At 36.3% G+C, this 25,078-nt stretch overlaps 1 protein-coding gene across 1 annotated transcript in view; it reads left to right on the top strand.

Annotated features, from left to right (window-relative positions):
* The window catches only part of plpp2a (phospholipid phosphatase 2a), a 42,519-nt gene extending 23,684 nt beyond the window's left edge, over nt 1-18,835 (top strand). Inside the window, exons 2-6 of the mRNA XM_007258433.4 lie at nt 12,032-12,183; nt 12,922-13,184; nt 14,550-14,607; nt 16,264-16,440; nt 17,715-18,835. Coding sequence (XP_007258495.1) covers nt 12,032-12,183; nt 12,922-13,184; nt 14,550-14,607; nt 16,264-16,440; nt 17,715-17,855 — 791 coding nt within the window. The 3' untranslated portion in view covers nt 17,856-18,835. The remainder of the gene's footprint in view (nt 1-12,031; nt 12,184-12,921; nt 13,185-14,549; nt 14,608-16,263; nt 16,441-17,714) is intronic.
* Nucleotides 18,836-25,078: the final 6,243 nt, after the last annotated feature.

The raw sequence follows: 25,078 nt of genomic DNA, 5'->3' as shown, positions 1-25,078 counted from the left end.
GTGGCCTTCACACATGACATCACACGTTAGGTTCTCGAAGAGCAGTCGTGGTGTAAGAGGCACTATGTTCCTCTTCCCCCTGCATGGACCAGGTGCACCTCGTCAAACCTCTTCTCACTCTGTTTAAGGGGCTGTTGAAGTCCATCAAACTCCAAGAGGAAGGAAAAAAATGTTGTTTAATTAGTCTTAAAACTAAAACAGCAAATAAATGAATGTTTACACATGCTAGTTCCTGTGGTAAGCAGTATAGTAAATAAGGAAGTGCTGTATACAAGTTATACAAATTAAAGTTAGTATTATGTATAAGCCTGGTCCTCAATATGAGTCTTGATTTAAAGTGTGAAAAAAATGTTTGTTTTACTGAATAGGGCGTGTCCCAGTTAGGTTATTTTGCCCCCTAGTGTTTTAGTCTTTTGATGCTATGTATCGGCTAATAGCGATCCAATGCAATATTATTTGTGTTGCTTTAAATAATGCAGCCACACATTTTAGATAAGATGCACTGTATATATGTATGTTTATTAGCATTAGCATTAGCCTCCACAAAATTCTGAACATTTCTGCTGTTTAGTGGTGGAAAGAAGCTATGCGGTTTTTAGGCAAAAGGTTTATATAGTTTCAAATATTTTACATAAACACTTAATTTATCCTCTTAGAATTCTCCTCATTGCTGCTGGGCATTATGGTGGTCCAAACACTGTGGTTTAAAAAATAAAAGACTTGAAACTAGAATGGTATTAAAATATCCAATACCAAATATATTAAGATATGCCTGGCTCTTTTTGAAGGCGTCAAAAAGCATATTAGATGTCACCAATGTGATCAACAATCAATACCAAACCTAATTAAGGGTGCATCTTGTGCTAATTTCTAAGCTTTCAAACTGTGGAAAAACTGTGTTTTCTGGAATGATGGTGCTCCATCCAGTACTTTTGGGATGAGTTGGGAAGTAGTTTGGGATGAGGTAGGGTGGTGATAATTTCAACATCTTGACCTTATTGTTGCTCTTATTGCTAAATGCAATCCAATCCTTTCAGCATGGGGCTCCAAAAATCTAATAGAAATCCTTCTCTAGACAATGGAGACTGTTAAACCAACAAATGCAGAATAAACTCATTTTTTAATACTCTTGTATTAAAATATGTATCATATGTATCAGCTAATAGCGATCCAGTGCAATATTATCTGGGTGGCTTTAAATAATGCAGCCACACATTGTAGATAAGATGCACTGTAGATATGTCTGTAAGCATTAGCATTAGCATTAGCCTCCACTCAATTCTGAACATTTCTGCCTGTATAGTGGTGGAAAAAGCTTTTCCTGCTGATAAAACAATGCATTTAGATAATGAGTTTATATAGTTATGAGTTTATATTCCAACATCAATCAGCTGTGCTTCTCCTCACCCTGATGTGTTTTGCATTCTACATCTCAACATTTTTTATGCCCCTTTTTTTTTGGATGGACACATTAGATTAAAGACTTTTACAATTTAATATATTAAATAAAACCACAATAGCACCCAATATTTGCTTATATTAGCCCTGGGGCTACATGCTTATTTAGGGGGGCTAAAGAACATGTGGGGGAGGCTATAGCCCCCCTAAGACAGGTTTTAATAGGGACTCGAGTGGTCAACAATGTGCTGCAACAATGATTGTGAGAACGCTGGTTCGAATCCCATTCATGTAGCTTGCCATTGGCTGCTGGAGCCCTGAGAGAGCACAATTGGCCTTGCTCTCTCCGGGTGGGTAGATGGTGCTATTTCCCCACATCACTCCAAAGGTTTAATGACGTCCATGGTCCCAACACTTTTGTCCATGAAGGCACATAGACTTAATAAACTGTCTTAGTTACACCTAAGTGATGGTAAGATGTCTGAAAGTGGTTGTGTAAAGAACTAAATACTTTGTATTCTTCTGCTTTAACCCCAATATCTCAGTAATATCATGCTTTGCTTTAAAAACATGGCATTCGTCACAATAAGTGTTGTCCAATCATTTAGCAAATCACATCTGGAACGTTTTCCATGAAAATGGCATTAACTCACACTTCCTCAGACAGCTCTTGAGACCTTCCATCTGAGCATTTGAGCAACATGCTGCAGTTCATGTCCTCAGCTTGTGCTCATTTGATCTGCAGTGCTGACCTCACCATGAACCATGTTTCGAGGGGCTGTACCCTCAGCGAAGCAGCAGCGGATATCTCCCACTCCCTGCGTGTCTGAGCAGAATGCTGACATTTGACAGTATTGTGTTTCCTGTAGATGTTTCAGTAGATAATATGCACTATAGAATATATAATTTTTTGTAAAAAGTTTTGTTTGTAGCATTTTGTCATGCTACAATTTTATACAAAAGGAAGATGCACACTGTTCTCATTTTCCATTACATATCTACTGCATATGTCACATCTATACAAAAACCTCTGGTGAAACATGGTAAAAATTTAGTTTTTGTTTAATATCTCAAAATACAGCTCTGAAAAAAAAAACAAGAGATCACTTAAAATGATGAGTTTCTTAGATTTTACCAAATTTAAAACCTCTGGAATATAATCAAGAGGAAGATGGATGATCACAAACCATAAAACCAAGCTAAACTTCTTGAATTTTTACACCAGAAGTGGCATACAATTATCCAAAAGCAGTGTGTAAGACTGGTGGAGGAGAACATGCCAAGATGCATGTAAACTGTGATTAAAAACCAGGGTTATTCCACCAAATATTGATTTGTGCACTTTTGTTTTCTTTGCGTTATTTGAGGTCTGAAAGCTCTGCGTCTTTTTTTTTTTCCTTCTTTTTGTTATTTTAGCCATTTCTCATTTTTGGCAAATAAATGCTGTAAATTACACTATTTTTATTTGGAATTTGGGAGGAATGTTGGCTGTTGTTTATAGATTAAAACAACAATGTTCATTTTACTCAAATATATATATATCTATAAATAGCAAAATCAGAGAAACTTTTAGAAACTGAAATTGTCTCTTATTTTTTTATAGTGAAATGAAGCATTCATGTGAGTCTGAACTGAACTGCTTTCCTGCGAAGACAGCAATGGCTAAATAATCTGCCAAATATACAGTGTACTGACAGTGGTCTGCTGTTGCTCATACAGTTTGTGCATTCTTGTACAGGCTCTCAGGGTGAACTAAAGCTCCACTTTTCTGTTGCCTCTGTTACTTTGCTTTTGGTTGATCTATCTAACCATATCCTATCTAGCCTCTCATAAGTGGTGGGTAGCAAGAACTGACAAATATGCTGAAGGTTTAGCCATATTTATAAAGCTGTAACTGAATGAAGGGGTATAATAATGGATTCTGTCATAATGTGCAGCAGAAGACCTTCTGCTGTCATTACTATAGGTAGTTTGAAGGGTTACGCAGATAAAAAAAGACAATGCAATGCAATTGATAAATGAAAAAATAAACCAGGAAGCATATAGAACACGATACAGTTCTAGTCCTGGGTTTTCTGAGTGGGTAAGGTGTGTTAGTGTCCTGCTTCAGGTGTGTTTAGCTGTCCAGTGACTTTGCATTAGCAGCAGTTAGTAAATGAAGCAGATGGCTGGATGTTGTTAATATATAATGCTGTTGTAAATTTACCATTGTGACACCTCTGATTGGTGTTTACCTGTTTACCTATCTCAAATTGTCTATATTTTGTCACCTTAGGGTTGGCTAGTGCTTTGAAAATGCTGGTGATTCACAATGATGGCCTGAGGAAAGAGCATCATGGACATAATCTATTGCAATAACTATAACATTTCATTATAGCTTGAAAAGTAACATTGATCGGCCATGGTGGAAAACTGTATTGTGCATAGACAATACTAATATGGTCATTTCTGCTTTGTGACTTTCACATCCCTCAAGCTGGACCTGTGCTGAGAACATGTTCTGATCTTAAATCAGAAACCTGATACACATTCCTTACAGAGTGGCTTCCTCCTTTGATATGGTGTGTGTGTTTGTGTCATATGTCTGAATCTCATCTGCAGTACTTTGCAAGACATGAAAATCGGAAAGGTCTGTTTCAGTGGTTAAGTGGACCTCTAGTCCCATGACCCATAGCTTTATTTAGAACATCAAAGAAGGGATGATCTTTTACTTGATTAGTTAGAAAGTGAATTAGATGTAAGAACTGGTGGTGTACTGGTTTCTTGGTCTGTTTTCCTGTTCTCTGTATTCAGTGGGCAGTACCAACCAAAAATGGTCCATGGAGGAACAGCTGGTGAACCATGAAACTGGCTCAAAAATCCTTGTGCCGGTCCATGGAGGCACCACCTCACAACTTACAGAACCTATTAAAGGATCTGCTGCTAACTAACTATAGTTACTGGAGGTCTAATGAAATCCATTTCTTTATGGGTCATTGGTTTTACTCAAAGTTTACTCAGTTTAGACAGTTATGGCTGATCAGTGTATATTATGGCACAATCCTATTTCACTATTTAGGGCTTAAGGGGTAGGGGATTCCAAGTTTTCTTGGAATAGAGGGGTAGAGTTGAAGTGTTAAGGCTATAGGGCCCTAGAGAGGCACGCTTTAACTAAAGAGTTATACGAAATTGTGGTGAGATGGCTGTTTAAGGAGCCAAAGAAACCCACAAATGGACCATTATCTTAGTATATCGTAGTTTTAATGTATTCTGGCTGCTTTCTTTATAACAAACATTGCTAAAATGATGTTTCGGTAGCTAGCTAGCTCACTATCTAGCTATATTTCCCATTCCTCCCTAAATGATGCAGCAGTTACATTCTAGCACCTGAGACTTCTGCATGGTGGAATGGGAACATTTGAAACATTAGCTAATCTAAGTTAAAGCTGATGTCTGTAAGTTTTGGGATTCAGGGCCCTTTCTGGAAAGAATTGGTAATTGCACTGAGCATGTGGATGAATCATTTCAAACTGGGTGGGTGTGATGCGTCTCTTTTCAGAGTGGATGAATCCGATTCCAGGTTATGTTCAGTGAGAGAGACAGAGAGACAGAGAGAGAGCGCGCTCAGTCATAAACTTCACTCCTTCGTTTCTTTGGTTTTACTATGAGTGAATGAGCTACTGAGCTCTGAGTTTCCTCTTCTGAAGTCTCCATTGCTCCACCAGCCGCTCGTGTTCAGTAAAACTGTGTCGGATCCTCTTTTAGAGGCTGTACGTGTGACGTAAGTATGTAAAGACATGTGACGTGGCCAGAAGAACTCCTGTGAAAAGTGACCTGACACCCCAGTTTTTAGAATGAATATATCTTAGGCTTAGCAGGGATGGTCGTTCCAGCACAAAGGTACCATTAAACACAATATTTTATCCTTTCTCCACTCAGAAATGATTCTGCTTTTAGTTTAGAAACAAAATAATACGGACTGCCGCTTTAACTTTTGCTAAACTTTACCCAGCCTCTGCTTTCACCAGACTGGCAGTTGCCACTAGTAGCTGCTTATGAAACAGTGTTCATTTGATTTATTTATTTTAAGGGCCTTTTTTTGGGTGTTTTATATTTTGGGCCTTTTTGAAGAATGGTCCCATTTCCTCTTAATTAACAATTGCAAGGTGAAGGATGACGCTCGAAAACAAGGAGTAGGGGTAAAAATGCGAAATGGGATCAGGCCTAAGTGTAAGGATCTATACTCCAGGAAACTGATATGAAGGCAACGTGCCTTCAGTCTTTCATAAGAGCTGACATCAGTCTAATGCCATTCGAGTGAGTCACGTCTTGGCTTTGCTTTTCCCATCTTGAAATTGTTGTGATCATGAACACAGTATTCCTGCAGCAGTTTAATCTGTTTTTTTTTTTGAAAGAGGTCTTAAAACCTGTTCCAGATTTTACTGAGGCAGGTTTGTTGTCATACGATTGCCCAGAAGGCAGAGACAGTATGAATTTCACCCTGCTATCTACTAATTAACACCAGACCTTGTGTTGGGTAAACAAATGCTTTAAAGAAGATCTAACCTAGTTTTAGAAGAGTTGGCCGCATAGAAAAGTTACGTTTGAAGGTGCAAAATTCTTCTGTGTAAAAGCAAACCATTCATATTGAGCCTATCATCTAAAAGAGCCCAACATTTCTTGGTTCTTGGTGATGACTTTTGCATTCAGGATATGTATTTCACCTTAGTGGTCAATTTATGCTTCTGTGCCAAGTCTATGCTATGCGTATCGTACACAATAATAATAGTGTCAAACATTTGGACACAATAAAAAACTCCATATTTTGATATTGCAATATTTTTGAAAGTATTTTGTGTTTATTTTTTCTATTTATTTTTGTTTATTATAGTTGCAGTGTACATGCACAGAGCATAAAGAGGTTAACCAACAGGGTGTGTTGCTGTTTCATAGGCTAGACTCAACTATTTCCCAGCATTTTCATAACCTTATCTTTGAGCACATGGTCAGACAGGCCTTGAGTCCAAATTTGTGACGTTTTTGGACGTGTCTAGGCCTCTGACTTGTCTTGGTTTCAGTTATCTGTCTGGCAATGATTTTGTCTCTTTGGTCTGTTGTTCTCAACTGTCACCAATGAGCATCTGTTTTGTGTCTGATCTGGTCATTGGTTGGATTCGATTGAGATTCATTGTTTTCTAAGTTCGTTTTCTGCATTAGTTTTGCAGTAGAAATGTGAAGCCCATTTGTAGTGATGTACACATCCTTTACTTGGTCCTGCACCTGTTTTGGACATATAAAAGGATGATCATGCTGGCTTTTCTGAAACAATGCCTGTTTTTCCTGTGAAGCAGGAGCATTGTCAACCTTTCAGTGCTTTGTCATTGGGACATAGTGTATGTCAACCCTGTTATCACATGTTTTAACTTTAGTTTTCCTGGAACCAGGCTTAGAACAAAGTGAGAGGTCAAGCACATGCTGTTTTCCAGAAGAAAAGAATGGTTGGATTTGTGTAAGCAGTTTCAGTATAATGCAGATGGATGAGCTGTTTTGTCCTCCAGAGTAATATTTATTTCCAATTTCTGTAAAGACACAGTCACATGCCATATATTAGGGGTCAGAAACTAGTTTTTGGTCCCATAGAAGCTAAAATAAGCTGTGTTGATCTATGTGTTGATGTGTTTGTGGGGTCTCTTGCATTGCTCTTGACGTTTCAAGCCAGAAGCGGCTGGTCGTGTTCATTACTGCCTACTGTACTGTCCACTGTGGGTGGTAATGAATCAGATAACCTATTCCCAGTACACACATGATGTCAGTCCCTTCCACCTGGCACCTACTATCAATCAATCCTCGCTTAAACACCCATTGTCATGAGCACACTGACCATTGTTCAGCCTCACTCACAAGATAACACCTCACAACTTATACAGTTCAGGGAATTCCAGAGCTATCCCCTGAGGTAACAATCAACTATACAGTATAATCAAGCACTTTTGGCATATCAGTGTAATGCAGTGTTGCATTTATATTGTGCATTCTTTATAGCTATAGTTATAACACATCTTGCACTACAGTAAAAGCAAAGCAAAAAAATCCTATTTTTTCAACAAATAGTTTTTTTAAGCCATTACACTTTGTTACATCGACACTAAATGTAGTCCGGATGCTCCTAACCCAGTGTACAAAGTTCTGAAGCTGATACATTTTATCCTATGTGCTTTTACCACTGGATTCTCTAAACTGCGAGGTCATTTGCTTTGCTGAAATGATCCAGAAATTGCTACATTCTTACCCAAACGCATAAACAAGCCAACATTCCTGCACTCACTCTGTAATCCATCACTGCTAAAGACAGATCGTTGCTTCATTTGATAGAGCTTGCTGCTTTCCTGGCAGTAGTTTGGTGAGGTTTCCAGTTAAAATATTAGCATTCAGTTAGAAAAGACGCATTAGTGATGATCACCACTCCACCTCATCCCCAACCAGCTCATCATAAAAGTATGGGTTGGAGCACCATCATTTCAGAGAACACTGTTCCACTTCCAATGGTAAATATTAATGTTAAATTAGTATAATATGTTAGTGTACACTGCCTGGCCAAAAAGAAAAGCCAAACACTCTAATATTTGGTTGGACCACCTTTATAGACTAGCTTTGATTGCAGCACACATTCACTGTGGCATTGTTTCAATAAGCTTCTGCAATGTCACAAGATTGATGATAATTATTTACCAGCATTTTTTTGCAGCATTGATGATGGTAGAGTCTGACCGCTGCACAAAGCCTCTCTTCTCCATCCAGCACATCCCAAACATTCTCAATGAGGTTAAGATCTGGACTCTGTGGTGAACTCTCTCACTCCATGTGTGAAAATGATGATCTCATGCTCCCTGAACCCTGAACTCTTTCACAATTCCAGCACCATGAATCCTGATATTGTCATCTTGGAATATGTCCGTGTTCATCAGGGAAGAAAAAATGTATGGAATAACCTGGTCTATATTCAGTATATTCAGGTAGTCAGCTGACCTCATTCTTTCAGCACACACTGTTGCTGAACCTAGACCTGCAGCATCAACCAACCCCACATCATTTACTTACTTAAATTCAGGTGGACACTTTTTTTTGTCCAGGCAGTGTAATATCACTTTCACAAGACATTCTGTCAGTGTTATAATGCCTTTCTAAGCATATTTTGATGATTGTCCATAATTAAAAATAAACACTTATCATCTCCTTGTAGTGCATTGTACAAAATCTTTACATTTTAATATTTTCACAAGTTGTTTTGCAGTATTACCCACTACAAGTGTATGTCCTTGTTACACTGTTAATGAGCCACTGGTTTAAAACTCTGTATGAATTATTTAGTGCTTTTAGATTGTATATTTACTGTACATTTTGATTGCTTTAGTTCAGTACAGTATTTAATGTTCTCAGTGTTGTTTTTCTTTTAAAGGCTTATTTACAAGCATTGTAGGACTGTAAGAAAATTTTGATATATTGATGTATTGCAGAATTTGTTTTGCATTACTCTTTCGATTCTCGAAAACTCAGTATTGAATATTTATTATTATACCACAGTTAGTTCCGACCCTGCAATGTGATTGGCTGAGAGGAGTTCTATGAGTGCCGTCATCAGCTGGTAATGCACTGTAACCGAAGCTCTCCATGTATTACTCCACCACATGCAGGTAACCTAGCAACGATGCAGCGCTTACAAACCAAACAGCGCAGCTACAAAGAGAGCAGCACTGGAACTATTTTAATTCGCAGTTTAGAGTTTTTATAACCAAACAGATCATATTTTCTTATCATTTTAAATTTAAAATCTTTCAATAAACAGTGATAATGGAACTGTGGTATAATCGCAATAATACACTCGAGGTTCGTGCTATAACGTGTAATATTGGCACTGCTGTGCTGTGTGGTCTTAGGAACGAGGATCTGTTTGGTTATAAATAAAGTTAAAATAGTGCCAATATATACAAGTTAAAGCACGAACCTCGAGTATATTATTTCTTAATTGGTTTACATGTAAAGATTGGTGTCAGATAGTGGTTCATTTTGTGTTGTGTTGTAGTCTGTTGTCATTCAACTCTTCTTCCAAAATCTTTTTACTTAAATTTATAAATGTAATAGTGTGAGTTTTTTATACTTATTCCTAAAATTTGATTTTCAACCATCACAAAATATCACCTGGCTTACAATATACTGTATATCACAATATATTGAATCGTAACAGCTGTATCGTGATGTGTATACCAATCCAATCCGTGATGTGTATACCAATACCAGTCCTTCCAATGCATCCCTAAAGCAATGTGACACTACACTCAATCTTACAGTCAAAATTTTAAATACAGTATTGTGACAGCTCTAATGTACACTTTAGTGAGAGCAAGTGCTGAATTATTTGGGACAGTTCATCTAAACTGCTTTCATTAAGTCCTACAGTTCACTCTGGGGAGCTTTTATAAATTTGCGGGTCAGAAGTAAAGTAAAGCGATACGCCTCTGAGCTCTTGAACTGTTAAAACTTGCTCATCGCTTTGGGAATATTGAGTACACAGCTGGATAAAGCAGATGTTCTTTTGTTATTTTTTAGTTCGAGGTTATTTGCTGAGCTGTGTTCATCCCAAGTGGCATGTTTTAGGGTTTTTTCGGGTCACAGAACACAATGCCTGCAGAGTACATGATTATCTAACTGTCATCATGACTTCTACCTTCACAATACTGGTATTGTTAAAGTGTGTAATATGCAAACAGTGTTTTATTGTGTGTCATAGATGATATTTTCGCATTGAGATAATTTAAGATTTTCACAATATTCAGCACAAAATAACAGTTTTCAGTATATTGGAAGATATAGTACATATGGTATAAGGTATATTGTCTATATGGCAGATGTCTGCAATTATAAGATGTGAACATAAACTCGTTGATAACATGAAGTGACTGGGCAGACCAAGGAATTGTTGCAATCTGGCATTTATACAGCTCTGAGAAAAAAATAAGAGACCACTTCAGTTTTTGAATCAGTTTCTCTGATTTTGCTATTTATAGGTATATGTTTGAGTAAAATGAACATTGTTGTTTTATTCTATAAACTACAGACAACATTTCTACCAAATTCCTAATAAAAATATTGTCATTTAAAGCATTTATTTGCAGAAAATGAGAAATGGCTGAAATAACAAAAAAAGAAGTCGAGCTTTCAGACCTCAAATAATGCAAAGAAAACAAGTTCATATTCATAAAGTTTTAAGAGTTCAGAAATCAATATTTGGTGGAATAACCCTGTTTTTTAATCACAGTTTTTATGCATCTTGGCATGTTCTCCTCCACCAGTCTTACACGCTGCTTTTGGATAACTGTATGCCTTTACTCCTGGTGCAAAAATTCAAGCAGTTCAGTTTGGTTTGATAACTTGTGATCATTCATCTTCCTCTTGACTATATTCCAGAGGTTTTCTATTTTGTAAAATCAAAGAAACTCATCATTTTTAAGTGGTTTATTATTTTTTTCCAGAGCTGTATATTTTACTTTATAAATGTGGCTTTGGGTTTGGATAGAAACTGGCCAATTTTATCATCAGTGTATTTTTTTTATCTTATTCCTTTTCATGTATGGTTTTATAAGAATTTTATATTTTTTATTGTTCTTCTTTATTCTGTTCAGTGAGGTTCAGCCCTATTTCACCTCCACTGCATGATCTCACTCTTTGGATGTGGTAATGTAGATTAGTGTCAGTGAACAGGGATGTCCCTCAGATAACCGTCTCAAAAAAATATGTCATACATTGCAATAGAAGGCATCCACACTGGATAGTAGGGGTGGAACAGTGTATCCTATAGTATTGTATTGTATCGCATCAATATGTAGTGTCAATTATTGATACTTTTATTGAAACATAGGGGCTCTAAACTCCCTAAGACCCCTACCTCTAATTTGACTTACTAATGTTACTGCTACTCCACATTGTGGCACTTATCAAATAAATTGGGTAAACCTTCAGTAAAGAATACTAGTTGCCATTTTTTTTATTTAATTGACACCAATAAATATATAATTCCAATATTCGATTTTTTTTTATATATTATTATTAGATATTGTTATTGTGGACAATGTATGGTGATAATATCATGTTCTGAGATGTGATGGACAGGGTAGTGGGTGGAAATGACTGTGACTGGCTGTATCTGACTAAAATTGTCCATGTGAGCAAGACTGTCCATTTGAATCATTATTTACAATAATATACCTTTTTCTATGTATACAGTAATACGAACAAACAAGTACACGGAGTAGATACAGTATCTACATAATGAAAATATTAATAATTTATTTATTTATAGAATAGTTTGATGAGCTAATCCTTTTTTTAAGAAGTAGTTATTCAAAAAGTTATCTTTTGTCTAGTAATTGTGTATTGCTTTATGACCACAATCCAAACTACATTACTGAAAGCATACAGTAAATTGCAATTTGATTAAATGTTAATGATATTTTAGTTAACACTAATGTACATCACACATATAGGTATTAGTGGTATCAGTTAAATAATAACCGCTTATTATAGATGGTTTCAGTGCTTTCTAAGTGTATTGTAAGTGTGTGTTCTAAGCTGTGTGTGTGTGTTTTACTGTGTGTTTCAGCTGCGATGCCCTGCATGATCCTGACCTTCATGTTCAAGCCCTTCCAGCGCGGCATTTACTGTGATGACGAGAGCATTCGTTACCCTTACGAACAAGACACCATCTCTCACGGCATGATGGCCACCGTCACCATCTCCTGCTCCATCATCATCGTGAGTGTCCAGCAGCTCCTCTCACACACAAACACTCCAATACATAGCCATTAAAATATAACCACAGTAACAGATCAGCTGCGTTAGTGGCTTATTTGCTCAAATAGGACAGATTAATTCTGCCTGGTGAGAGAGAACATTATTTAAGAACAGTGTCTGTACACAGTATGTGCCATCTTACACTATTTAACTGCACTAGTGAAAGTATCCTTTCTTAATGCACAGATTAAGCATTATGAAACATTATGTACACCAGTTATCTATTTTTTCAGCTCTTCATTCTATAATTGTATTATAATTGTATTGTATTAATAATACAATTTAATTTTCATTTTGTTGCAGTTGTGTATTCTTGAAAGATATATATATTTAATTCAGTGTTTTGTCATATCGCCAAGAGTATCGCGAAAATACCATGACATATCATAAGGGCAATATCACCCACTCCTAGTCCTGTATCTGTTTCTCTTCATACATTTATATTATTCATTTATCCACCAAAGAACAGCTGTTATTTGAGTGGTGGGTCATTCTCATTGGTGGTGTGTTAGTAGTGTGTGTTACCGCAGCAGTGCTGCTGGAGTTTTTAAACACTGTGTAATGTGTGTATCTAAACATTACATATTTAAACAGTGTAAATCGTAATCGTAAATCGGCTTAATAAACAGAACATTTAAACATTTCATCTTTAAACATGTTTTTCTTTTCTCTTCTCTTCTCTTCTCTTCTCTCTCCCAGATCACCTCAGGAGAAGCCTACCTGGTCTACACCAAGCGCCTCTACTCCAACTCAGGCTTTAATCACTACGCCGCAGCGCTGTATAAAGTGGTGGGGACGTTTCTGTTCGGCGGCTGCGTGAGCCAGTCCCTGACGGACATGGCTAAATTCACCATCGGACGCCCGCGGCCCAACTTCATGGCGGTTTGCGCTCCGGTTGAGTGCAACGGCTACATGCTGCAGATAAACTGCACAGGAGACCAGCGCAACGTGACCGAATCCAGGTACTGCACTGGGAGACAGGAAGGCCAGGGCCTAAGGTCTCGCCACCGCTGACCTCTTTTCCTGTATTTGTGTCTCGTGTGGTGTCAGCTGTTGTTTTCACTTCCTGTTTCTTTTCGCTCGTGCACCCGTAGGATTTGCCCTTTCTCATAAGGGGTTCTTTTGTTCACACTGTGAAGAATTCAGGGACCCCTTCCTTTTTTTTGCTTACACCATAAATACACACTTGAATGTAGCGTTTTTACAGCCTGCTATATTTACGCATGTGCTGTAATCTTAAACAAGCATCTGCTCAGAACAAAGACCCCAAGATTTTCTCATCAGAAGCTTAAGGGTGGGGGATTATTGCTTTAACAATATATTTAACTAGTGTGGAGTGTTTTGTGGTGCATGAATGTCTTCCTGGTGTAGCCATTTATAGCCAGAAATGATGATTAACCCTTGAATTGAGCTTTTAGACAGGTGTCATTACACTACAGTCACTTAAGATATCCAATTGTCTCATATATTGTGACACCACCATCCCCAATATACTTGACCTCTGCTGAATTAGACCTGCCACTTTACAGGGGTTCAATATTTATGCAATCACAGTTTTAACATTTGATTTTTCATTTAATTGACATTACTTTGTAAAAATGCTAAATTCTCTTGCTATAACAGCAATAAACAAAATTCCTCAATCCTTCTTTTATAGGCACTGTAGTCCCATGTAGCACCAGCATTAGAAATGCCCATGTGTTAGAATTCATATCCACAGTATTTAGGTGAAAATAAACAGGCTTTCAGTTTCCATTGTGTGGCAACCCTTATCACAGTACCTAATTAAACCAATTAATTTATTAACACAGTCAAAATTGTGCACTAATTGTGCCAGACTTTGCTACTTTACCTCTAGTGAAGAAAGAAAAGCGCAGTAAGGTTTTACAATTTTAAATATATACTTAGAAATACAGTGCTACTATACAATTTGTTACAAAACTGAGACACACATTTTATATCGATGATATAAAATGTATATTCATATATTAAACAGTGACCTCAGTCTCTGACATCGACAGTCTCCTCATGTAAAAAAAAAAACAGGTCTGGCCCAACCCGATTTATCGAAAGCATCTATGTGTTTTTGCACTCGCCATAGTCAGACGCCAATCGGCTTGGGCTTAATTTAGTTTTTCATGTTGCAAACAGTAGTGTTTGGACCATGACAGTTTAAGACAAATACAAATGTGTTTTATGAATCGGCATATTTTAACAGTTTAACACTGTACTTAAATATTGGTGTATTTTAATATCTTACACTAGGATTGTTACTTTAGGTTTGAAATGTATTGTTTACAGCTTCTCTCTCCGTGTCTCTGCTTCAGGTTGTCCTTCTACTCAGGCCACTCTTCGTTTGGGATGTACTGCATGCTGTTTTTGGCGGTAAGTTGTTTCTACAACACAACAGTGGTATTGTTATTGATGATGTTGACATTTAATTATAATATCCTTTCTAGAGGCTCATATTATCTCAATTTTTTAAATTCTTTTAATGGAAGTCAAGACATTACACATTCACATAGGTCTAATATATTAAGAAGAGAATCCACACAGACACACCCTTAAAAACACTGGCATCCTCCCACTTCACCATACACAAACCTAAACGATTGCGCATAGTCGATTGTAGTGGTCAATAGGTACATATTGAACTGTTTATTTAAAATATAAATAAACAAATATATATATATATATATATATATATATATATATATATATATATATATATATATATATATATATATATATATATATATATATATATATATAATAAACAAAAAACCCTGTATAGATAATCTAATGCTCAGCACTGTCACTAAAACAGAGCAGTAAAAACACTCAAAAACATTTTTCAGCAAAAACACTCATATACAGCTCTGTAAAAATAAGAGACCACTTAAAAATTAGTACTTTCTTTGATTTTACCAAACTGAAAACCTCTGGAATATCATCAAAAGGAAGATGGATGATCACAATCCAACAAACCAAGCTGAACTGCTTAAATGTTTGCACCAGGAGTGGCCTAAAGTTATCCAAAAGTAGTGTGTAAGACCGGTGGAGGAGAACATGATGCCAAGATGCATGAAAACTGTGATTAAAAACCAGGGTTATTCCACCAAATATTGATTTCTGAACTCTTAAAACTTTATGAATATGAACTTGTTTTCTTTGTATTATTTGTGGTCTGAAAGCTCTGCATCTTTTTTGTTATTTCAGCCATTTCTCATTTCCTGCAAATAAATGCTCTGAATGACAATATTTTTATTTGAAATTTAGGAGAAATGTTGTCTGTAGTTTATAGAATAAAACAACAATGTTCATTTCACTCAAATATAAACCTATAAATAGCTAAATCAGAGAAACTGATTCAGAAATGGAAGTGGTCTCTTAATTTTTTCTAGAGCTGTATATATAGACTCTTCCCTGCTATTCAGTCTGTGAAAGTGAGGCCTCAATGACGCTGACAGCGTCAGATTCAGATCCAGATTCAGAGTCTTTCTTCTTGCTGCTTGTTTCTTCCTCTGATGTGTTCAGACATGCCGACAGTTGTTACGCTGTCATTTCTTCACACCCACACCAGTCAGAAGATGCTGGCGACATGATTAATGTAGCTATTTGAGAATGCAGGAAGCGTAGCGCTAAAGGTCAGAGAGATTTTGTGGGCGTGTCTCTCTCTCTTTTTTTTTTTTCTTTCTTTCCAAAGGAAGTGAAAGGTTTGAATGCAGAGTGAGTTTATGGTGTTTTCCCTGTTGACTGTGTTGGAAATGGATTAGAATCACTGTTATTTCGAGTTTACCCTGGAGAGTTGTTGAGTTCAGATTGATTTGTTTGTGTCGTGTGTGTTTGGTGGGGTTTTCCGCTGATAAGGGGTCCACAGTTTAACTGCAAACACACGTATGTCCGCTCTGGAGAACAGCTGCAGCTATGTTTTTTTTAAGTTCGGGTTTAAAGGTTACAAGATATCGCTTTATGTGTTGCACAATACTTTATCTCTGTCTTTCTCTCTCTCTCTCTTTCTTTCTCTCTCTCTGTCTATAGCTATATGTACAGGCACGCATGGCATTTAAATGGGCACGCCTCCTCCGACCCGCAATCCAGTTCTTCCTGGTGGCGTTTGCGATTTATGTGGGCTACACACGAGTCTCTGACTACAAACACCACTGGAGCGATGTGCTCGTGGGCCTCCTGCAGGGGGCGCTCATTGCCATACTTAATGTAAGTGTTTTTCTATGGGTTTAATTGAATTTATTGGCCAGTTATTGGTTGAAACTATTGGTTAAAACTAGATGGGATGAAGTGTGAAGGTTTGATGAAACCCTGTTTAATTTAAACGATATGTAATTATCAGGTGTTATATTGGCAGTGATACCATAGACTGATCAGGAGGTCTGCTGACTGTAGCTCACATGTTGATACACAGTTTGTTAAAGATAAGAACCATCATTGGACCCCTATTAGTCCAGACCACCATCAGTGGTCCTTTTCTAATCACATGACCACCAATGATCTGGGCAGTAGTATATATGTATATGCTGCTCTTTTCTGGTAGAAGAAGTTTTAAAAAAATGGATAGTGTTAAAAGACCACCTACTGTACATTGGTATAAAAAAGTTTGGGCACCCCTCATAATTTCCATGATTTTCTTTTATGAATGTTTGGTTGTTCAGATCAGCATTTTTAGTTAAACATATCATATAGCAGATGAACACGGTAATATTTGAGAAGTGAAATGAAGTTTATAGGATTTACAAAAAGTCTACAATAATTATTTAAACACAATTAGGCAGGTGCATTAATTTGGGCACCCTTGTCGTCTTATTGATTGGAATACCTTAAACACTAATTATTGGAACACAAAATTTGGTAAACTTATTGACCCTTGACCTATATACACAGATGAATCCAATTATGAGAAAAGGTTAGAGTGGCCAATTTAATTTTTTACATATACAGTACCAGTCGAAAGTTTGGACACACCTTCTCATTCAGTGTTTTCTTCATTTCTTTATTTAATTTATTTCTACATTCTAGATTAATATTAAATACATATAAACAAATAAGGGACACACATGAAATGATGTTATAAACAGTAAAAAGTGTTAGTCCTCCAAATTAATCCTCCAAAATAATTAGTACTTAAAATAATCTAAAGTGTAAAACTTATTCTGCATGTGTTCCTGTGTAGCTTTTAATGTCTTTAATATTAAATTTACAATGTAAAAATCATTGTGAAAAATTATATAAACTTTTGACTGGTCCGAAATGAATCTAAACAATACAAATACAAAAAGATTTTTGTTATCAAAAAGGTGTTACATTTAGAAATAGCCAAAGAATTTTACTTGGGCCAAAATATGAGCACATATTTTGCTTTTTTTTTCCCACTCCAGCCACTTATGCTCTTTTTTTTTTTTTTGCTCAGTGCTCTGTTGATCTGTAAGTTCATTCTTTGCAAACTCAGTTTGTAATGGTGCTGTGATGTTTCACAGGTGCGATACGTCTCAGATTTCTTCAAAGATCGGCCTCCCCGCTGCGACCAGTCCGACTCGGCCGATAACGAGGAGATGGAGCGTAGCGTACCCAGCCTGCAGATAACCGAGCCCGAGAGGAATAACCATTACCCTTTATAACTTCACCAGAGCGCATGAGAGACCTTTAAACTCTGAGCTTTAGGCTGCCGTGCCACTGTTTGCACCGAACCCCACCAAAAAAAACCACATGTAACCACTGGACAGGCTGCAGTGCTGCCCCCCTGTGACCACCTCCAACCCCTCACCCCTCACTCTCGCTCAATACTCCCATCCTAGAGGCACCTGCGCAGCTTCTGCAGCCACCCAAACTGAGTGGCACTGACTATAGACTCTCCTCCACTGGAGGACCAGTACTCACATTTACACTTCTGAGTGTGTGTGTGTGTGTGTGTGTGTGTGTGTTTGTGTGTGTGTAACCGTGTGTGTGTGTTTGTGTAGAATCATATGCAGTATTTCTGTGTTTTGCTGTAGAGGGTCTGACATATATTTATACGTATATTCTTTTATATCAGCAATTTTATATCAATAACACAGATCAAAATGATTAGAGACGCACATTATAGAAAGCATTAACTGGGCAAGGTTTTTTTTTTTTTTTTTCACTTTGCAGGGATTGGTCTATCTATGCTTCGCCCACCAATGCGTTCTACCATAGCTACTGTTGCTAGAATTGACCAGCTTTACAGAACAGCAAAATGAACATTTTAGGCTGAAAACTGAATACAGAGCATGTTTTTTTACAGGTCTTTGTTAAGATTAAGCCATTAAGCCATTTTTTCCACCAGTGCATAAATGAAATGTTTACAGCATCTTATTCAGAGTGACTTACAAGGTTATTTCTATTACAGAGGTGATAGGAGTTTACATGTAGTTTTAGAAGTCACCCAGGTCAGGAATTGAACCCAGGAATTGAGTCTCCCACATGGTAGCTCACTGGCAGGCAGTGTTGTTATCCACTGCACTGTATTGTATTTTTGTCTTGCTTTTCAAACCTTTTTACTCATTCATTCAAACACCAAAAGTGGCAAATAATCTTGGTTGCCAAGTATTCTGTGTATCCCTTTTGTCCAGTTTTTTTTTTTTTAAAAAAGCTGTGCTACTGAGCTGGGTAGAGCTGGCTGGAAATGGCAATGGCAAGGACGAGTTTGCCACCATGCTAATGCTAATGCTAATGCTAAATTGAGACCATCACTACATCTAAAACATGCCTTTAAAATGTTAGTATCTAACCTTTTTAGTATCTAACATTGTGCTGATTTGTAATTAGCCCAGTGGGCAGAGCATGAGTCGATCTAACTTGCATTGTAGTTTATTCAGATATTGAACCATTAGATTTAAAGAATAAAAGCTACACAATGTGGCTCCTCCCACCAGTGCAATGTTTCATAGCTTCTATTGCTAGAATTGCTATTGCTATTGCTACAACACATCTCTACATACATTGAGTAACATTGAGCGTCTGGTTGCCACAAAGCTAATGCTAATGCTAGCTTAGTTCCAGCTTAATTCCACATTAATTCGACTACACAAAAAAACCCAAGATTAATGCTATTTAAAAACACCATTCTAAATTTTCGAATTTAAAGTTGATTTGAGCTTCAGTATCATTTCTTTGAAGTGGGCGGAGCTTGGGTACATCAAATATGCATTGGAATGCAACAATCTGTGCCTTAAAAACTTGTATTGCTTGTATTGCTCAGATCTTAGCTCACATAGCTCATGTGGGTGGAACGTCAGCCAAGTGTGTTCCAGGTGGCCCAGGTGGGTTTATACATGGTTTATGGTGTTACTTGGACTCAGTTGGGCTTCCCAAATAGACCTTTTCATTGCAGCCCACCTTATTATCATATGGGTTCTATCTAGACCTCATAAATAGTGTACAACCCTGATGGAGCCTAATACTGACCCTAGTGGGCATCCATATTTATGGCCAATTCTGGGTCCTAATTAGGGTAATCATAAAGGCCCCTAATAGGCATGTTATTTGGGTCCCTTTTCCGCTACACTGCAACAATTATCCAAGGGCAAATTGTGTGTATATGTTATTGTGTGTGTGTTCGTGTTCTTGTGTGTGTGTATGGTGTTTGACCTGTACATTTTATAAAACATTTTTAAAGATATTTACTGAATCTAAATATAATACCCTGTGGCGATATCTTGATTGTGTGACACACCATTTAGCAGTTAGCGTAAATGGTCTTGTGTGTTTTGTATTACCACCCCGTAACGCGTCCTTTTAACAGCTTCAATGATGGACTCCATTGCGGGACCAGTTTTTATATGTCTATAAAATATCTAACATTTATTTTCCTGAATAAATACCACTAGCTAACTATTGCATATTTGCAGAGCTATTTACAATTCTTTTTCTGCTTTTGTATTTTTGAAAATGTGAATTTTTTTAAGGGACTTTCAGAGCTGGAGGACTGACACATACAATTATTTAAACTACAGCATTCTTTAACCTCCTGAGACCCGAACATTTGCTTGGTGTGCATTTTTGATTATATCTATGTGGAATCAGTAGGACCGAACAAGTATAAAAACTAAACTTTGTACAGAAAGTTGTTTTTTGCAAATAACATTGCCCTTATAAGGAGACAATAGTTTATTTTAATGATGATGCAATTAGCACAAAACCAAAATTTTTGCTTTCTACAGTAAGTAAATAAACTAGTTTCAAACGTAAAATTGGATGAGAATTTTTACCTGGCCCATGTTTCTGTCTGGACTGGCTGTAGAAACATGTGACTGGGATTCCCACCATCTTATTTTTAATCAATTGAGAGTAATGTTGTCATGCGACCACTAAATGTTACAGGCAGTGTCTCCATATGTATGAGGACAGGGTTAACATTTAAAAAAAAAGTGTAGAATCATGATGCAGAAATGCAGGAATGTAATTTCCTCATAAGAGGACAAAGGGTCTCAAAAGGTTAAGCACCTAAACACCTAGATTCGCAGGGTTGTGAATCTGTGCATGAATATGTTTAAGTTCTGCTCAGCCGACGCGCATGAAGGGACTTCCTATGTTCGTCAACATGCAACTCTCAGTGAATAATATACAGTATATTTACATTATATTATTATATTAAATGCTAAGCTTAAAATGTTGCTATTTTGTATTGAATCACTTCACTTATAAAGAGAACTTTTAAGATGTTTGCTTAACTGATTGAGGAGAAACCTAATAATACAGATTTCTCTGCAGAGGTGGTGATGCTTACAATGTTCTGGTGTAATGTGATTCTGAAGTCATTTTAATGCATTTCTATTGATCCGAAATGTGGACATAATTCATGAAACAACTGTCATATTCATATGTCAAATTGTAAAAACAGCAAAAATGAGATTGTTAGAGATTGTGTGGTTGTTTTGTGGAAATATACAATATTGCCCAAATGTCTTTGCCCAACCCCTTCTTAAGGGTGTAAATTTAAGGTGGCTTGACTTTCTGAGATTTGTTTGTTTTTCCATCCTAACTAAGCTCATGCAGAACTAAAGCTCTAAAATAAAATTGGGAGACCACTTCAGTATCTGGATCAGTTTCTCTGATTTTGCTATTTATAGGTATATGTTTGAGTAAAATGAACATTGTTTTTTTTATTCTATAAACTATAAACATTTCTCCCAAATTTCAAATAAAGATATTATAATTTTGAACATTTATTTGCAGAAAATGAGAAATGGCTGAAATAACAAAAAAGATGCAGAGCTTTCAGACCTCAAATAATGCATAAAAAAACAAATTCATATTCATAAAGTTTTAAAAGTTCAGAAATCAGTATTTGGTGGAATAACCCTGGTTTTAATCACAATTTCTATGCATCTTGGCATGTTCTCCTCCACCAGTCTTACACACTGCTTTTGGATAACTTTATGCCTTTACTTCTGGTGCAAAAATTCAAGCAGTTCAACTTGGTTTGATGGCTTGTGATCTTCCATCTTTCTCTTGATTATATTCCAGAAGCTTTCAATTTGGTCAAATCAAAGAAAATCATATTTTTTAAGGGTGGTCTCTTAATTTTCTTTTTCCAGAGCTGTATGTTAAACATGCCTGTGAATCACATGTTCCTCCAGGGTTTTAAATTCTGATTGAAGCAGAGTAACGTTGCTAACTGTGAGCCGTGGGTTTCACTGATTCTGCAATATTTTAATGGACTCTATATTTACTCAGTATGAGTGATTTTTCTCTGTTTTTATTTTTTTCTTCACTCTGCCGGACAGAGGCTCTCTCTGTTACTGTGGCGTAGCTGCTGAAAACCCAAAGGCCTTAAATAGAGCGGGGGGTCCAGCTTTCCTTCAGTTCGCCTTCTGCAGAGCATGTTTTATTATCTGTACAAAATCAATGTGGAGGGAAAAAGATTTAACGCATTATCACAGTCAGCCGTGTTGAATCATTATTGAATTTTATTTGATTTTTGTTTTTTGGTTATTTTGATGTTTTAAGCCTGTTAAGCCCCTTTTAAGTGTTTCAGTTTTCCATCACTTACCTTAACATAACCTTATTATATTATTATTCACTCTTAGAATCACTCTAATGCACACATTATTACATTATCTATACATATATGTCAATATTGAGCTCTCACTAGTACAGCAGTAACCACAGTGTTATTATGGCTTATTATAGTTTATTATAATAGTACAGTATTGCACTAACAAAACTATTATAGATGATACTCATACTACTGTATGTAGGAAGCAGACTGTACCTTTTATAACTATAATAAAGGGCCCATATCATGGAAAACTTTAACCAAAATGTTTTTTAAAGACAATTTTTTTTTTATTGTGATTAAATATTTTATAATATTTCAAAACGAAATTCTTGTCAGAACTGTGGCATTTATGAGAAAAGCGCACCACAAACTTTATTTACTAGTGAAACACTTTTATTTAACAGCAACTGCAGTCTAGTTTTTAATGTTTTATTTGCAACCACACATGGAAAAAAATAAAAATTTAAATACAAACATTCTACTGATTACTTCTACTGGATGATGATGATAGCGCACAGCTCATGCTTTTATTTTGCTTTTTGTTAAATAAATTTAATCTGAAAACAGTATTTACCCAGGGTGTTTGTGTTGTTTTCAAAATCACATTGTATTTACATTATAAGCCTGAAAGTCATAAGTAAATAAATATATATATATATATATATAAATATCTAAGGTGATATTAAAGGCAGCATCACATGTGGCCCTGCAGAGAAATTAGTATATACTGTTTAATATACTGTTTTTGTGATTTCACAAAAAACCCAAAAGCATTTTGTAGATATACCTATTCTCCCTATAGCAGTGTAGATGCCCATTCACACTGAAATTCCCCAGATTGTGATTTGCAAGATGCAGAGAAAAAGGATTTATGAAATTGAGGTTTTAGAATGAAATTTTAGACAAAAAATTAATAAAAAAACTATAAATCTCAGGAAATTCTGGGGAAAAAATGAGAAAAAAGGGGAGAATGTGGGAAATATAGCATTTCACAGGCCCTAGACAACACAGGACAGTCACCGGTAACAAACAAAATTGTTTTTTAAATTTTTAAATGTATCATTTCAAATTTTTTCCCCTTTTCTCCCCAATTTGCACGGCCAATTTCCCAACCCACTCAGTAGTACTCCCCTTATCAGTAGTAATAGTAATGCCGCTTGGAGGACAGCGCAGCGGCTCTGTTCAGATACATCAGCTCACAGACGCCCTGTGTTGTGGACATCACCCTAGGAGTGATGTGGGGAGAGAGCGCCATCTACCCACCCGGAGGGAGTAGGGCCAATTTTGCTCCCTCTGAGCGCCGGCAGCTTGATGGCAAAGCTGCATGAGTGGGGGTTCGAACCTGTGATCTCCCACTCATAGTGGCAGCGCCATTAAAGAAAGATTTATTAATCATAGTCCTATTTTACATTCTCTGTTCTCTATTCAGAAAGCTGTGTAGGGCTGGACTCAGCTTATTCACTGTATGGGAAACCGACCCTGTAAGACCTGGTTTATTTTACTGTAATAGCAAAAAAAAAAAAACTCAACCCAAATTGAATTGAAATGAAAGAATAACAAACTTTGTCTAAATATGTTTTTTTAATAAACGCTGTAAATAAACAGGGCTGGTTTGTTTAAACTAGGCTTGGAATCGTTTACTGGTTTGAGCCGCTGACGTGGGGAAACAGCTGAGCGGTTTGTTTAAATAGACCTTCAGACTACACCAAAGCAATTTGTGTAATTTGTGTTTCAGTCTTCTGTTGAAAAATGTTCTCAGGCTCACATTTGCAAAGTTGAAAATTTGATATTTTAAAGCAATTTTTTTCTGTCATTTGCTTAAACCAAAGAGCCTACAGACTACAACTGGGTACTGGCAAGAACTTGGCAATACGAAACTCAGTATTCAGTATAGCACAATATATTGCAATACTGTAAGCAAAACTATATATATGATATGATTTTTAAAATTAAAGATTTTTTTTTTTACATGTAAACTAATCATTAAAAATCAATACTGTTTCTGAGATTTATGCAGTATTGCAAAGCCACATAAATCATAAGTGCCTACACACTAGGGTGATACGATACAGATCACATTACAGGGCTTACATTTCAATATATTGCCATTAATTAAATGACATTTTAGGAAAGAAACCCTCATAATGTAAAGAAAAAAACATACTATCATCTTTATAAAATCTAAGTAAAAAAAACAACTCTTTATCCAGTCAGAACAGTGGGATTTACTGTCAGAGTGCAACACTGCTGTTCAGTGGTTGGGATTTAAACACCACCTTAGATAACCACCTGTCTGACACCAATTTTTACATCTAAATTAATTAAAAAATATTGATATATCTGTAATTTTTTTATATATATAATAGTATTATAAAACAAATATTGTGATACTTTGATATATCTATATTTTCTTACACTCTTGGTTAAACTGCACCATTTCTAAGTCAAATGTTTGTATTTTAAAAAAGGTCCAGTGATATGAATTTAAAGCCAGACTTTCTAAGCCATACGCTTGAACCACAGTGCCTACAGACTAACACTGTGGAGTTACAATTCAATATATCATAATGATATGTGATAATGTGAACAAAATGAATATATTGCTATTGTTTAAATGAATTTTAGGTAAAAAAAAAAAAAAACTTTCATATTATAAAACATTATCATATAAATAAAATCTGAGTAAAAGAATCTTCTTCTAGTGAGCACGGTTTAAACACAACACTAAATAAACCAGCAGCTGAACCCTTTACATCTAAACTAATAATTTGAATTAAAGTTGAAGCTGTTTTTAAGAATTGATGTATTGCAAGACAAAAT

This window comes from Astyanax mexicanus, chromosome 4, assembly GCF_023375975.1.
Source record: "Astyanax mexicanus isolate ESR-SI-001 chromosome 4, AstMex3_surface, whole genome shotgun sequence".
NCBI classification, from domain to species: domain Eukaryota; kingdom Metazoa; phylum Chordata; class Actinopteri; order Characiformes; family Acestrorhamphidae; genus Astyanax; species Astyanax mexicanus.
Note: the sequence above shows the minus strand (reverse complement) of the source record. Positions and strands in the feature narration are given on the sequence as shown.